Source organism: Sarcophilus harrisii, chromosome 5 (assembly GCF_902635505.1).
Source record: "Sarcophilus harrisii chromosome 5, mSarHar1.11, whole genome shotgun sequence".
Classification (NCBI taxonomy): domain Eukaryota; kingdom Metazoa; phylum Chordata; class Mammalia; order Dasyuromorphia; family Dasyuridae; genus Sarcophilus; species Sarcophilus harrisii.
The window spans coordinates 131,129,624-131,145,486 of NC_045430.1; the positions used below are offsets into that span (position 1 = coordinate 131,129,624).

Sequence of the window (15,863 nt, forward strand, 5' to 3'; positions counted from 1 at the left end):
GTCACACAGGGCAAGAAGGCACAAATGGCTTACAATCTGTGCTACTGAAGGGAACATCCACCTTAGTGAAATTGTATTTGTCCATGTGTCAAAAAGTAAATATATGGCAAAGATCAGAATTCAGCAAGAACCAGTAATGAAGTCTACTATATGCACTGTTTCTCATCTGTGTCATCACTCAAATCAAAAAGTCCCAGAAAATTGATTTGTTGTTTTCTTGTTCTTGTTATATTGCTATTGTTAAAAATTTCTCATCCTTCTCAGAAGAAGTAGCCTAGAAAATTCCTAAATTCTGCTATAAGAATTAATCAATATGTTACTTCAGATGAGGAAAAGTCAACCATTTCTGGTACATATTTTATAACTGTAATTGTAGAATTATTAAAAATCCTCCCAACCACAAAACAAATGACTGTATCTTTTTCTCAGATTCTGAGCATGTTCTCAAAAACATTTTACAATGTCAACATATTATCTTGGAAGATACTAGGATGTGGAAGAAAATATGAAAGTCCTTCCCTTCTGGCCTTTACTTTGGTAAATGTTAGTTTTGTCTGTATCTAGCTGGGTTGATTCTGAGGATCTCCCTCCCTCTTATGGACTTAGAGGAAAAGAAATGTACAGTATCCCCAATATTCCTAGATAGAATTAAATCTCCATTCTAATCCTAAGTAGATTCAGTTATCTTTGAATCTGGCTCAATACTTCCTTTGCACTAAAAATGATTCAAGTGTGATTCACACTTCTTGTACCACCGTTACCAAAGTGGAACTCTTAACCTTGTCCAAAACTGTATTGGCCATTGTGTGGGATTTGCCTTACAAAAGAAAGGAAAGTGTTGGGGATTGGTGGGAGAAATTTTTAGCGAAAATGGCTATCTACTCTATTGCAATCTACTTGATGATTGACTAATACACTCTGTGCTGTCAAAGAACATCATTTCTATAAGCAAGGTTCCTATAAAACAGACAAGGCATTGAATATTGACGGGCAATGAAAATCCTTGCTTGAGGGTTCTTATCACTTCCAGCATGCTTTATTTCCTGCCCTGATTTTTTCTTTTCCTTTCCTTTCTTTTAAATCATCTCATTTATAAAATAGGAATGATGCAATACGTCATCTAATCTCTTATAGTGTATGAAGGAAACTTTTTAAAGAAATAGTATTCCTTGGAAGGAACAAGGTATAATTTAAAAATCACAGTAGCATTTATTATCATAGTGAATTGGACATTTCCCACAAGATAGAAGTATAAACATGTTGTACCTAATCTTTAAGAAAGAAAAAAGATATGACTTGTCTTCATTGTAATTTGGTTGGTTTAGATGAGAATGTACTATTTTTCACTTTCTATGCTTCCTATAGATTGCAGTGCCATCTGCTGGTAAAAAGAAAGTGATTATCGCTGATGAGTTCCAAATATTCATGAGAACTCTTAATAAACTCGAGATCTGAGAGGGATTTTATTGGTCACCTAGTAAAAACTCCCCCCATTTGTAAGATAAAGAGATCGAGGAAAAGGAGTTTAGTTGTCGATGCTGAAAAAGACTGCCCTTGGATCTCAACTCTTTGCTATTTCTCTTGGCATTCTTATTAACTCCCTTCCTTTCAATGCTTTTCTGTGCAGATGACTGCCAAATCTGTACCTTCAACCCAGTCTCTCCCTGGAGTTCTGCAACCATATATATTCAAATATCTGCTGAGCATATGCCCTTGGCTATCCCATAGGGACATCAAACTATGTTCAAAACTAAACTTGTCAAATTCTCTCCCCTTCCAATTTCCTGTTTCTGAAAATGGTATCATTCTTCTCTCAGTCACCTAAACCCCAAAGAGACATCAAAGTCATTTTTTACTTCTTACTCATTTTCTGAATCTAATTAATTGCAAATTCTATTGATTGTACCTCCATGATCTCTCTCATGTCTTATCTACCTCTTACTCTCAATACCACCATCCTAATTCTGACACTTTTTAATTCTTACCTGGACTATTGTTTCAGCCTTCATCTATCTCCTTATTTCTAGTTCCCCCCTCCTGGATATTGAGCCAGAATTAGAGTTTCACACTCATTTGATCTTAAATGCTTTATTTATTTATAGTATTCAGACCAATTTAAAAGATAAAGAATATTGTCTGCCTCCTTCACTAACCATCTTGGTTTTTTCATTGATTCTGATTCCAAGACACAGAAGACTCTCTGACAAAATAAAGTTAAGAATTAGCCAAAATATACATGGGAAGGTATGAATATGTTGCAATATGTTATCAACTAGAACTGTTCCTGAGAAACAGAATAAAACATATCATTAAGAGGCATATGACCAGACTAGGAGGTAGGAAGGGCAGGTAGATGAGGAATAATTGATGGGCATTCATGTGTATTCAAGTAATGCTGACAGAATTGGAGAACAGCCACTAAGATTCTATGACAAATGTTTGAGAATCAAAGAGGAAAGGTGCACAGGATTAGTGGGAATGGATATACTGTGATCTGTACTATTTAGAGGGAGTATACATGTGGAATTTTATGCTTCCTTCTCTCTTTCAACACTGTCATCACCCAAGCACAGGTTCCTATTACCTCTCAGCTAGACTATTGTGATAGCTTGCTACTTAGTTTCTTCTCATTCTGGTCGATCCTCTGTCAGATTGATCTTCCTAAAGTACAAGTCTGATCATATCGCCTTCATTTTCATTAAACTCAAGTGGTTCCCTCCAATTATCCTTAGGGTCAAATATGAAAACCTCTAATTGGTGTTAAAAATCCCATATAACCCGGCCCCTTTCTACTTTCACAGTCATTTTATAACCCCCCCCCAGCTGCTATTTACTAACACTGGTCTTCTTGCTGTTCTTCACACATTATGTTTTGTGCTCCCCCTTTCTCTTTTCTACCTCATGGCTACTGTGTATTCCTTCAATACTAGGCTACTGTCCCCACCCTCTGAAAGAAACCTTTCCCAAGCTCACTTAATTCTGGTCCTTCCCTCTCTTGATTATTTCCAACTTATATCAATAGCTTGCTTGTGCTTTCTTGTTTTCATTTTGTTTCCCCAGTTAGCTTGTAAGATCCTTGAAAGAAGGGACCACACTTTTTTGTTTTTCTTAGAACAATGCTTAACACAAAGTAGGTGTTAATAAATGCTTGTTAATTTGATCATTAAAATGTTTACCTAGGGCTGATTTATTTTTTTATTATGGAGCTTTATCATTTAAAAGTATGGATTAAAAAGCAGAAAAACAAAAGAAGTAATATTGCAGCTTCTAGAAAACTTTCTCTCATCCAATTTTTCTTGATCCAATTACTCCAGTGTAGCCCCAAGTGGCTGGTCTATCATTCATAGTAGATGAATGATCATGTGCTTTCCTCTAAATCTTCTCCCAAATGGAAAACTTTGATTCTTCATGACTCTGAAAATCTAATTTTGGAGTCTTTTGTGTTTTTTAAATAAGATTGTGTGGAAGTGCACAAGTTAATATAATTTTGCTTTGAAGCAGGAAAACTCCATATAGTTCTATATTAGGTGTGGAATAGTGCTGTCAGGTGTCTTGTAAGTACAGGATTGTTTTTAAACTGAAAAGGGATTAGAGGGAAGGTAGAAAAATGGGTGGAAAAAGAATATTTCTGTTTGAGAGAAAGAGATTGTTATCTAATTATTAGATGGTTAATTATGTTAATTACAATTACAGTATAATCATTAGTGACTATTAATAAATTATTTAGTTATTGGAGTTTTTTTAAAAATGGAATGGATTGCTTTAGAGAGTAGTAAGTTTTTTGTCTTTGAGGTCTTCAAGTGAATATTACAAATAGAATCCATGGTTTTTTAATAGCTTTTGCATTAAATGAGCTATTATGAAGCTATTTCCAATTCGACAATCATATTATGTTATACTGACTTGTCTTGTTGAAAAGTCATTCATTTATTCAGTATTTATATTATATTATATTTATATTATATTCAGATAACTTGTGATCAAAAAAGTTTAGTTAGGATATAGACCCTATATCTTCATTGAGCATAAAATTTAATAAGTGGATAAAGCACAAATAATTATGATATGCACTATAACCTGCAAAGTACATTAGAGTGGGGCAGGACAAAGCACTGTATGATGTTTGGGGATAAGAGGTGTGGTTGTCTTTGCCCAGAATAGAATCAGAGAAACTTTTTCTAGAAGAAGTAGGTAGAGTGGGGTTTTTAAGGATAGGTGTGAATTCAGTAGGGAAAGAGGAAGATATTCCATACTCAAGGAACAATGTGAGAAAAATTGAAGAGGTGGGCGAGCATGTGGTATGTTCAAGAGGCTAGAGAGTATTCTAGTTTAGTAGTAATTGTGGGGGGAAATGTAATGGGCATTGAATACAGGAAAAGCTCCTTGTAGAAGGTAGAAAATAGAACTATTGAAGAGTTGGATTGATGAAGGGATTGTCTTGGATCATTATATTGCTCAGAATAGCTAAATCATTCACAACTCTTCATTGTACATTATTGCTGTTGCCATGCATGTTGTTTTCCTAGTTCTGTTCACTTCATTTTGCATCATTTCATATAAGTCTCTCTAGGTTTTTCTGAAATCATCCTTGTCATTTCTTATAGCACAATAATGTTCCATTGCAACCATATCCCACAGCTTGTGTAGCCATTCCCCAATTGATGGGCATCCCTTTGATTTTGAGCTTTGGAATATGAATAAAGAAGTTTGTTGTATTAAGCTTCTATTTCCCCATTATTCAACTAGGAGATGAGATTCTGTGCATCTAAGAAGAGACGGTTTGAGGAGAGAAGAGGTTTGGAACAGCTGCTGTGCAAAGGGTGATAGAATAGGTCAGAGCAGATTAGAAAGTTTGCTGTGTAGCAATGAGTACCTAGGTGAGATTAAAAAATATAAATCTGTAGTAAATGCAGTTGTCCTGGTTGCTTGATTTTTGGCATTAACATTTAGCGTGAATAGGAAAGAAGAAGGTAGATGGTAGGATTAGTTTGGAATTGGGGCTGGGAGAGAATCAGGGAGCAAAAGATTCAGGGCAGTAGCTAATTGTAAATGGTTAAATTGGAATATAGGGTCAAGACTGAAGTAAAAGAAAGGAAAAATATAGGAATATGGTATTAATGAAGACTAGATTTTGGAGGGTGATAGTGTCACATGAAGATAATGTCCTATACATATATGGTTAGGGATGGCCACTCAATTCTCCCAAATATAATACTAAAACTTTTTAAATCACTTGATTTCCCCTAGAAAAATTATCTCATTGGAGCCATGGTGTCCCTAAAGGTCTGACCTCTGGTCCCGAGGGCTAAATGTCCTTTTTGACCTAAGTGAAGAGCAAATTTGAAGGGACTAGAGGAAAGAGTCTTAGTGTGAGATGATTTTGACTCCATTCCTTTCAGGTTAGGTAAAAGTGAGGAAAGCATAGACCCCCTATTATTCTTCACATCAACCCGAATGATCAGTGATCAAGTCAACTAAATAAATTAGCCTGTATATGTGCCACATCTCTTCTCCCTGTTTTGACACAAGCTTTTTCTTAGTATTTATATTCCCTTATGTGGCCAGAATCCCATATTTTAAATATAATAATCTATTTTTTAAGAAAGAAGGGATTAACTTGATAGTGTGTAAAATCCCAGGAGAACATAACATTTTATCTAGATGGGAGAAATCATTTGCCAAAATTCTGGAGCTTTTCTTAAATAGTTCAGTGTTACTGGGTAGGATGCTTATTTTGACCAATAGGCTGTTTCCCCATGCCTAAAAAGCATTTAATGGTAATGGCATTGAGAGGGACTTCCAGCCTTGATCTCTTACCTCTTCTATATCTTTATCTTCAGGGTTGTGTTTTTCAAACTAGGGAACATGACCCTGGAGAAAGGCCTGGGAAGTTCTCCCCAAACATCTGGGTAGCAGATGGAAGGTAGAAAAACCTCTCCTCTCTGTGACCCTGTCAACAAGATCAGAATTGCCCTTGTCTCTTCTTAGCCACCATCTGCTTCTCCAGCTACCCCTCCCTGCTAAGCACCTTGTCCTGATCTGCCCCTTCCTGATTAAACTATATTCCGCTCCTTAATCCCATGCATTCTACTCAGCTTGAAAAGAGAGCAACAAAAAGATGTTCATCTCTGTGGAATAAAGAAAAGGGATATCTTTTGCTCTCTGAGCAACTTATAGATTTTGCCATATTCCATCTTTTTTGATGGGCTGCAGAGAATCAGAGTTAGAGAATCCAGAGACCCACTGATTAGACTGAACAATATAGCCTAGATCCTGACGCTGTGAGAAGGACTGGGCTGGGGGAGAAAGGATGCATCATCTCAATAAAACATTCAGAATTTGACCAGTTCTGATGGACCAGGCCATCCTCAGCAATGAGATCAACCAAATCATTTCCAATGGAGCAGTAATGAACTGAACCAGCTACGCCCAGAGAAAGAACTCTGGGAGATGACTAAAAACCATTACATTGAATTCCCAATCCCTCTATTTATGCCCACCTGCATTTTTGATTTCCTTCACAAGCTAATTGTACAATATTTCAGAGTCTGATTCTTTTTGTACAGCAAAATAACGGTTTGGTCATGTATACTTATTGTGTATCTAATTTATATTTTAATGTATTTAACATCTACTGGTCATCCTGCCATCTGGGGGAAGGAGTGGGGGTGGGTAAGAGGTGAAAAATTGGAACAAGAGGTTTGGCAATTGTTAATGCTGTAAAGTTACCCATACATATAACCTGTAAATAAAAGGCTATTAAATTAAAAAAAAAACATTCAGAATTAAACTGTTTGTGATGCTATGCAACTATTATCAATTGAATAGCCTTTGGTATGGTGCTGGGCTGTGCTCTTGGTGATGACTTTTTTTATAATGATGTCATTTTCAAATGGATCCCTGGCCCTGGCAGAGGGTATCGACTTTTGGCTGAGTCAGGGACCATGCAGAGTTCTCTGCATCCAAACAATTGCTTTTTGCCTTTAGGCTTTGTAGCTTTTTCCCCCCTTTTGCTCATGTGTTTCCGGGTAAAAGTTGAAGGTGATTTTAATCTTACAAACCTAACAAACATTTAGTAAACACCTCTCTACATTCAAAATTCTGTATTTGTCCTTACAAACATATGCTGCATGCACAGACAGTGGCAAATGCTTTTTTGTGCCTACTGGGCCTGGGAACTTTACCAAGTGAAATGAAAATTAAATGCCATTTTCTGTCTTGTAAAGGTGCCCTTAGTGATATGATTACAGTTCCTTTGGTGGCACTTTTATAGTCGTCAGATTTTTGCTTCACTTGGAAACATTCTTTTAGAAGGAAAGGTTGTGGCTTGAATGAAGAAATATTGTTTGATAACTTATTATGTGCCCTAAAAAAAAGGGAGATGGTCCTTGCCCTCTAAGTGCTGACACCCTAATTAGGGAGACAATATATAAAAAAGAGATGAACTGCAGGGCTGATGCAAAGAGTTGGAAGTCCTAAAGGTAGAGAGAGCAGCAAGGCAAGTGTCAGGGCCAATAAGTACTTTGGTTTTATCAATTAGTAAGACTTGGAGAACCTGGGAGATGCCCACTTTCTGGGAGTCCATGATTGGTTTGATCCATAGGGTTGAAGCAGTACAAGTGTCCAGATCTTTGCTGTTTGCACATATCTAACATCCTATTCCCCTTTGTTTCATAAGGTGTCCACTGAAAGATTTATGCCCATGAAATCTTTTTGTTAACTCTTGTAGAAATTTCAAATATTCCTTCAATAGCTGAGCGTGAAAGCATCTGTGTGCTAGAGCAACCCATCAAAAAATGACCCTCTCATTAGCCCACTACATTTCCCCCTATATTGGCTATTTTTTGCATTTATTTATTAATTTATTTTTATTAAAGCTTTTTAATTTTCAAAAGATATGCATGGATAATTTTTCAACATCAACCCTTGCAAAACCTTGTGTTCCAATTCCCCTCTTTCCTCCCTCCTCTCCTAGATAGCAAGAAATCCAATATATGTTAAATCCAATATATGCATACATATTTATACAATTATCTTGCTGCACAAGAAAAATCAAATCAAAAAGGAAAAAATGAGAAAAAATAAAATGCAAACAACAAAAAGAGTGAAAATGCTATGTTGTGGTTCATACTCAGTCCCCACAGTCCTCTCTCTGGGTTTAGATGGCTCTCTTCATCACTAAACAATTGGAACTGGCCTGAATCTTCTTGTTGAAAAGCGCCACATCCATCAGAGTTCATCATTATATAATCAAGTTGTTGGGTACAATGCTCTCCTGGTTCTGCTCATTTCACTCTGCATCAGTTCATGTAACTCTCTCCAGGACTCTCTAAAATCATCCTGTTGGTCGTTCCTAATAGAACAATTCATTACATTCATATGCCATAAGTTATTCAGCCATTCTCCAACTGATGGGCATCCACTCAATTTCTTGCCACTACAAAAAGGGCTGCCACAAACATTTTTGCATATGTGGGTCCCTTTCTCTTTAAGATCTCTTTGGGATACAAGACCAATAGAAACAATGCTAGGTCAAAGGGTATGTACAGTGTGATAGCTCTTTGAGTATACTTTCAAATTGCTCTCCAGAATGGTTGGATTACCTTGACTTTAAAGCCAAAGTAAAACATCAACATGGGATATCTGGGTAGTTCAGTGGATAGAGCACCAGCCCTGGAATAAGGAAAGTCTTTCAAATCCAGCCTCAGATATTTACTCAGTATATGATTCCAGATAAGTAATCAATCTCTGTTTGCCTTAATCCAATGGAGAAGGAAATGGTTTATTCCAGTATCCTTGTAAATAGTCAGGGATGTGTTGTAAACATTTAATAACTGAATCTCAAAATAATATATGCACAACACATTTTAAAGTTTAATGGGCATTATTAACATGCTCTCCATCACTTTCAGTCTAGAAATCAAAAAGACTATAACACAAGTCCTAATTTATAGTGTTTGCTGATTTCTGAAGTGGAAATATTCACAATAAAAATCTAGCAATCAGCTATTTAAAGCCAATTAGATTTGCCTCTAAGATACTCTGCTATCTTTGCTACAAAAACAAGGACACAATTCTTGCCTTAAGAAGCTTACAGTTAAGTAGAAAGGGAAAGGTGTGGGCACAAAAAATAATGCAAATTAGAATATGGTAAATGTATAAGAGCAGTGCAAATTGCTATGAGATCAGATGAGAGTGAAGGAGGTCACTTCTAATGGATGAAATAGGGAATATCCAGGGAAGGCTTCATAGAGCTAAGTAGCTTTTGATCTGGGGCCTATAGTATGGGGAAGATTCCAATAATCACAGAGAGAATGGATTCCAGGCACAAGAAAAACTAGGATGTTAAGATAGGACAGGGCTCTCTGACGGATAATTAGTCTAGTTTCTCTGGGATATGAGTGATAAAATATGGAATTGTGTCAGATAAAGGTGGAGAGGTAAATTGGAGCCAGATTGTGGAATACCTTCAATAGCATGTTAAATAGTTTGACCTTCATTTGGTGGGGAATAGAGATTCTGGACTCTCCCTTTTTCTCCCCACTGACTCTGGCAAAGTAACACTTGTCAATCTGGTGAATTTGCAGCTGGCTCATTCAATCATTTGAATAATTGTTAGGAGTGAACTGGCATGAATGCCTTTAGTAGAATACCATTTACTTTGTCTATACTTCTATTAATCTTTGTTCTCAGCCACTTGGATAAAATCTAGAAGGTAGTTATATAAATTTGCAGGTGATGTGAGGCTGGGATAATGAATAAAACTGAGGATATAATCAAGATCTGAAATGCTTCCGATATACTTAAAACCCCAGCCCATTAGGCAGCGCTGAACCATAACAGGAATAAAAATAAAATGGTACATATAGATTAAAATTCTCACTTGTTCAAGTACAGCACATAATAGAGAATTATGATTTAGCATCAGGTAAAAAATGCTGGGGGCTTTAATTTACCACAGGCTCAGTATGAGCCAATAACATGATGCAGGGTGTTTAAAAACAAGACAGACAACTCCCTTCCCCCCCAAAAAAGATCCACTTAATATGTTCTCAGATGTATTACCAGAAATATAATTCCCTGGCTCAGGAAATCATGCAGGTATTCCTTTTCACCTTCCATGACTATCTGGAATTTGGGCAGTCCCAAATTAACTGATATTTCCTGGTTTACTCACTGACTCATTTTGTTAGATCAATATAATGTTTTTCTGATATAACTGATATAATTCTTCCTCTAGTGTCTCACAGTAAACCTTTTAAAGTCAATTTGATGATAAATAAAATTGGCATTTTCTGGTAGGCACAGGTGAAATGTGAATTGAATATAATTCCCTCTGTTTCAATTTATCAGCAAATTGTATTAACTAGGAAAAACTAGTAACAACCTTTATTTCATCTTAATTCTTTTGGGATCTACTTGGATGTAGTGTAATTTATTAGATCATGTGATTCTAGAGGGAAGAAGGAAGAGAATTTAGAAAAACTTCCTCCATTTCCCCTAATTAAATAATATAATGTTTTTGCTGTTAAGCATCAGCAGCCTTTAGTGAAGATGCTACATCAGCTGAATGCATCTGAAACTGTGGAGCAGTAAAACCCCAAGAGAGGATTTTCTGTGAACAATTAATTAGCACATTGGCTAATGAAATGTTTCTTTTCTGGAAAGCTCAAGATTCTGAGCTCAAATAGCATTTAGGAGGGGATTCTTCTTAGTCTGTAAGCCCCCTTAGATTTTTTTTTTCTGTCCACATCTTGGCACAATAATAACAAGTATATAGAAGCCTAAGCAGATACTTGATGGCAATGATGGGTCACAATAGTGACCCACTAAGGGCAGCCAATGCTCATCAATGTGTAGATCTCTTTTTCCTTATTTGGCACCTAGTAGGATAGTTTGTTTTCTGCCTCATGTGATGCTGTTGGTACGTGGACTTAGATTTATGATGTCTTTCCCTCTCTTATGTCTCTCCCCATCCCCCACCCTGATTTTCCCATTCCCAATATCTAAATATGACTGGGATTATTGAAATAAATTAGTAGAATTCTGAGGGAAAAAATACATTTAAGATTGTGTGTATACATATATATGTGTATATATGTACACACACACACAAATAAAAATATATATATACATATATACACAATTTGATCTATTTCATACAATCAATAGATTCAAGGAGTTATAAAAACCATGTAGAGTTACTCTCCTTTCATATTACAGATGAGGAAATTGAGACCCAAAGAGATTAAAGAGGTACTTAAGGTCACATAAGTTTTAAATGGCAAAGCCAGGATTCAAGTGAATGAACTTTTATTAAGCACTGGCGATATAAAAGTATAAGAAAGGTACTATTACTTGCTAGTAGTAGAATTGTTTTTTCCTTTAATATGGAATTTTGTTCATTTAAAATTTAATGACAAGTTGCTTTAATTTTTTTTCTCTCTCTTTCAATTTTTAGAATTAAACATGAAAATATCGTTGCTCTGGAAGATATTTACGAAAGCCCAAATCACTTATACTTGGTTATGCAGCTGTAAGTACAATATTGAATATTGTTTTTGTAGCAAATAGACTTTAGAAGTTCTCTGACACTTTCATCAACCAGCTTTTGCAGAGAGGCTTTATCAAGGGCGCATTTAGATATATTTCATAGCATTTAAGGCTTTTGTAGAAATACTAATTTATCTTATTTTAGAAAGAAAATCCTATTATGTTTGTTTTTAAGACTGTGGGAAAGAATGGAACACATGTGACTATTATGGCATTGTAATGTACCTTTTCCATTTTTTCCCCCTGAGGTTAACTCTCTAAATGGAGAATTCACACATATCTTGGGAAAGTACTAACAAGAGTCAATCTATAGCCTTTTCATTACATACTTTTGCTTTATAATTAGAATGGAAATCATCAGGTTGTAGGAAGAGGTAGAAGAATGAAAGAAAGAGCTGAGAATTCAAGTACAAGATGACATATCTAGAAAAAAAAGATCAGATTTTTAAATTCTCACTTGAAATTGAGATCTATAGCCTACAAATGCTTTCCAATAAATATTGCATCTTGGTCAACTGGAGCATCCTAGTGACATTATGGGAGATAAGAATAGAAAGAAAACTTATTCTTTATGTACTCAAAGGAAAATGTTGAGCATAGTGTTCTGCAAATGGCTATAACAGAGTTTTGTATAGTTTCAAATGATCAATTTAGGTGTAATCATTCAGTATGAATTTTTCAGCTTCTGAATTTCCACAGCATTTTAGAAGAATTAATGTTAAGGCTGATTTACTTTTATCAATGTACTTTTTTCCATACAGATGTTTGCAATTTAACTTGGGAGGATGTATGTGAAAATAACTGCTTAGGACAGCATTTTTCCCATTTCTCATTAGCATTTAAGGACATGCTTTATGTCTTTGTATTAAAGTATTTGAGGGGAAAAACACTTGAGTGGGAATGAATAAATTGGGAGGGTAGTGACATTTAAAGTTAAAATGAAGTTTCTGTTATTTGGTGCTATGGTTAAATCTTTATAAATATAGATATTTTATTTGAGAATGAGAAAAGCTCATTTCTGACTGTAAGATTCTCATAGAAAAGGCAAATAAAGGAATTGCTAGAATTGGGTTTATTATTTATCAAAGACAACAAGAAACAACATTTTATGGGAGACTTGGTAGACTGCTGTCTTAGAATCTAGAAGACAAGTTCAAATTTTGATACACATATTTCATGGTTAAGAGACCCTTGGAAATTTGCTTATTTCCATAGTGGTAAAATGTAAAGATTGGACTCCACAGCCTCTCAAGTCCTTTCCAGCTCTGAATTTATAACTTTTTGACTCTTGCTGTAGTAAAAATGAGTACAAGTAAAAAGTTGACCATGTAGAAATTATAGCTTTATTTTCATTAGCCTCTATCTGAAATTTATCACTTTATTAAATTATAATTTTTAAAGCATTATTTTCAGAAGAGGGACAAAGACTTTCCCAGACTGCCAAAGGAACAATGTACATATATACATATATACATAATTTCTGAAGTATATATATGTATACACAGCTAGATAGCCAGAGTACTGAATTCTGAAGTAAGGAAAACCTGAGTACAAATCCAGCCTTAGACAAATCATTTAATTTGTCTCAATTCACTCACCTGCAAAATGGGGATAATAGAAACACCTGTCTCCCAGGTTATTGTGAGGATCAAATTAGCTAATATTTGCAAAGCACTTTACTTTGCAAGTCCTAAAACATAAAATGCTAGCTATTATCATTATCATCATTATTAATTAAAAGCACATCCTCAAAAGACTTCTCCTTCACTTCAGTTTTTCAGCCAGATCTAATTATTAAGTGCATTAGAATAAAATAAAAATGCATTAGTATGTAATAAAAATAAACTTAAAACATTTTAATGCAAACTTCAAAAAGGTCAAGCAATCCACTTCCTCCTTATCATCTTTTTTCTACTATGCTCCTGTAATTGCTATGAATTATTGGTATAGATATTACTGAAAGTAACAGCCCTAATGTTCATATTCATCATGCCACTTAGAAGGCTCTATAGAGACAGTGTTCTGGATAGATAGTCTCTTTTCTTGTCAGCTTTAATAGTGTTTGTTACTTTCTTTCAATTCTGATCTCAGTTCCCCTCTAAATTTGCCTGGCTCTGGGGCAGATGGCTTCTTTTGTGGAAGGCATTAGGAAGATCCAGGTTTCCAAATCATTGTGGTGAATTTAAATTTCATGCTGTGGGACTGCATGTCACAATATTTGTGTCTGGGAGGTTTTAGTTTCCAAGAAGCCATCTCTTAGTTGCTGAAACTCAGAACTAATATGTGGAATATAACCCCCCCCCCATTACCTTTTAAAATGGCTATTAAGTGGTTTAAGTTATAGAAGCTGTTGTCTTGTGTTCCTGAAAACCGAGAGGTTGTTATTTCTGTTTTAAGTGTTTTTTTTATTTTTATCTATGATTCTACCTTGTCAGTTTTCTAATTTTTGTCAGCAGTATCCCATTATTGTCATTAAGCCATTTAGGATAAACAGCTCATAGTCTTGGAGTTAGAAGGACCCTCAAAGACCACACACTCCAGAAATCCTCTCATTTTGCAAGTGAGATACCTGCTTCCTAGAAAGGGCAAGTTACTGGTGTCATTTCATATAGGTGGGATTTTAAATCCTGTCCTTGGTACTACTGTATGACCAGGCATTAAAAAGGAAAAGATTTGTTTTTGTTACTGATAGCTAGCATTTTATAGTGTTTTTTTAAGGACTTTACGTATATTATTTCATTTTATCCTAAAAATAACTCTACAAGATAAGCATGCTATTATCATCTCTGTTTTACAAATAAGGAAACTGAGGCAAACAGAGGTTTAAGTGGCTTGTCCGGTCACATAGCTAACAACTGAACTCAAATCTTCCAGAATCTAAATTTAGTGCTCTATCCACTGCACCAACTTCTTGGGTTGTGATTAATGCTGGTGGTAGTGTGTGTGTGTGTGTGTGTGTGTGTGTGTGTGTGTATGTATGTGTGTTTTATGAATCATATACTGTTAGAACTGAAAGTGACTTAGAAATCATATTTTTAAAATATTATAACTATATTTCAATGTAATTGGTTTCCTTTCTAATTTATGCATTTAAAAATATTATTCTGAAAAAGTATCCATAAGTTTTTCCAGACTTCCAAGGAGTCTATGATGCAAAAAGAGGTCAAGAACCCTTAATGATATACCTACCCCTCCCCAGTTATGTTTCAGATCAGGAAACTGAGGTATTTGGCCCACCATCAAAGAGCTAATGAGCAAGAGATTTAAACCTGGCTATGTTTAATCTAAGCCCAGCACTCTTTGGCTCAACCACAAAAAATTTTGGTTCTGATATGTTTAGAGAAAATGTGATGGATTCATTTCATATGTCAATTTCTGGGGATATTATATCCTAAATGTTGAGATGTACCTGAATGTCAAAAAATAAGCTTTTGATCAAGATATTACTTTATTTTTAAACAACTGATTATATGTTAGGGGGAAAGATTTTGATCTTTTGATATAAGTAACAGGCTTTACCTAGAAAATTATTATAAATGTTGAAAATCAGGTTGAATACAGCTAGGTGAAAAATGAAATGCAAAACCATGATCATAAGTATCTTGCAGTAATTCTTAGAGATTAGTTAAGTGATTTAGTGATGATTTCTTAGCTCCTGATTTCACTATTCCACAACGGCCTACTGTTGAGATATTGGTCTCATGAGACCTTCTCCAAAGGCCCCTTTCAATTCTAGGAATTTGTGACTCTGTTTATGAAAAACTTCCTAAATAATAACTGATGTGCCATCCCCATGTGTCAGAGAGGAGCCAAGCTGAATACTTTAGAATTCTTTTATGGCATCCTAGCCCAGAGCGTCACACTACAGATATAAGTTGAATGCGTACATAAATGAATTCATTTTTTACTAGTTATTACACTTTGGCACTTTGTGCATATTTCCAAGTGAAATGAACAAATAACTTAAGGTACATTTTTAATATTACTGCTACTACTGATATCACTAATATTTGAACAACTAGTTCAACATGAAAACAAATCTTTTTTTTTAAATTGTGTCAGGAATGGAAGAAAAGTGAACATTTAAGCAGCTTCCAAAAGCAAATATGGTTCATCTACTCCACAGGCTTGTTGTGCCAGAAATTGTTTTCGAATAGCTCACTGTATGTGGGGGGTTGCCGGTGCAGCTTTCCTGTTGATATTATATTTATAAATCATACAATGTGTTCCCAGAGCCAGTTTTAATTAGAGCACACATTTCTACTCCCAGTGGAAAGCGTTTTGCAAGTAACTAAGCCTGGTAATAGAGG

At 35.3% G+C, this 15,863-nt stretch overlaps 1 protein-coding gene across 1 annotated transcript in view; it reads left to right on the plus strand.

Annotated features, from left to right (window-relative positions):
• CAMK1D (calcium/calmodulin dependent protein kinase ID) overlaps positions 1-15,863 on the plus strand; it is a 457,058-nt gene that overhangs the window by 281,496 nt on the left and 159,699 nt on the right. The window contains exon 3 of the mRNA XM_003771427.4: positions 11,462-11,536. Coding sequence (XP_003771475.1) covers positions 11,462-11,536 — 75 coding nt within the window. The remainder of the gene's footprint in view (positions 1-11,461; positions 11,537-15,863) is intronic.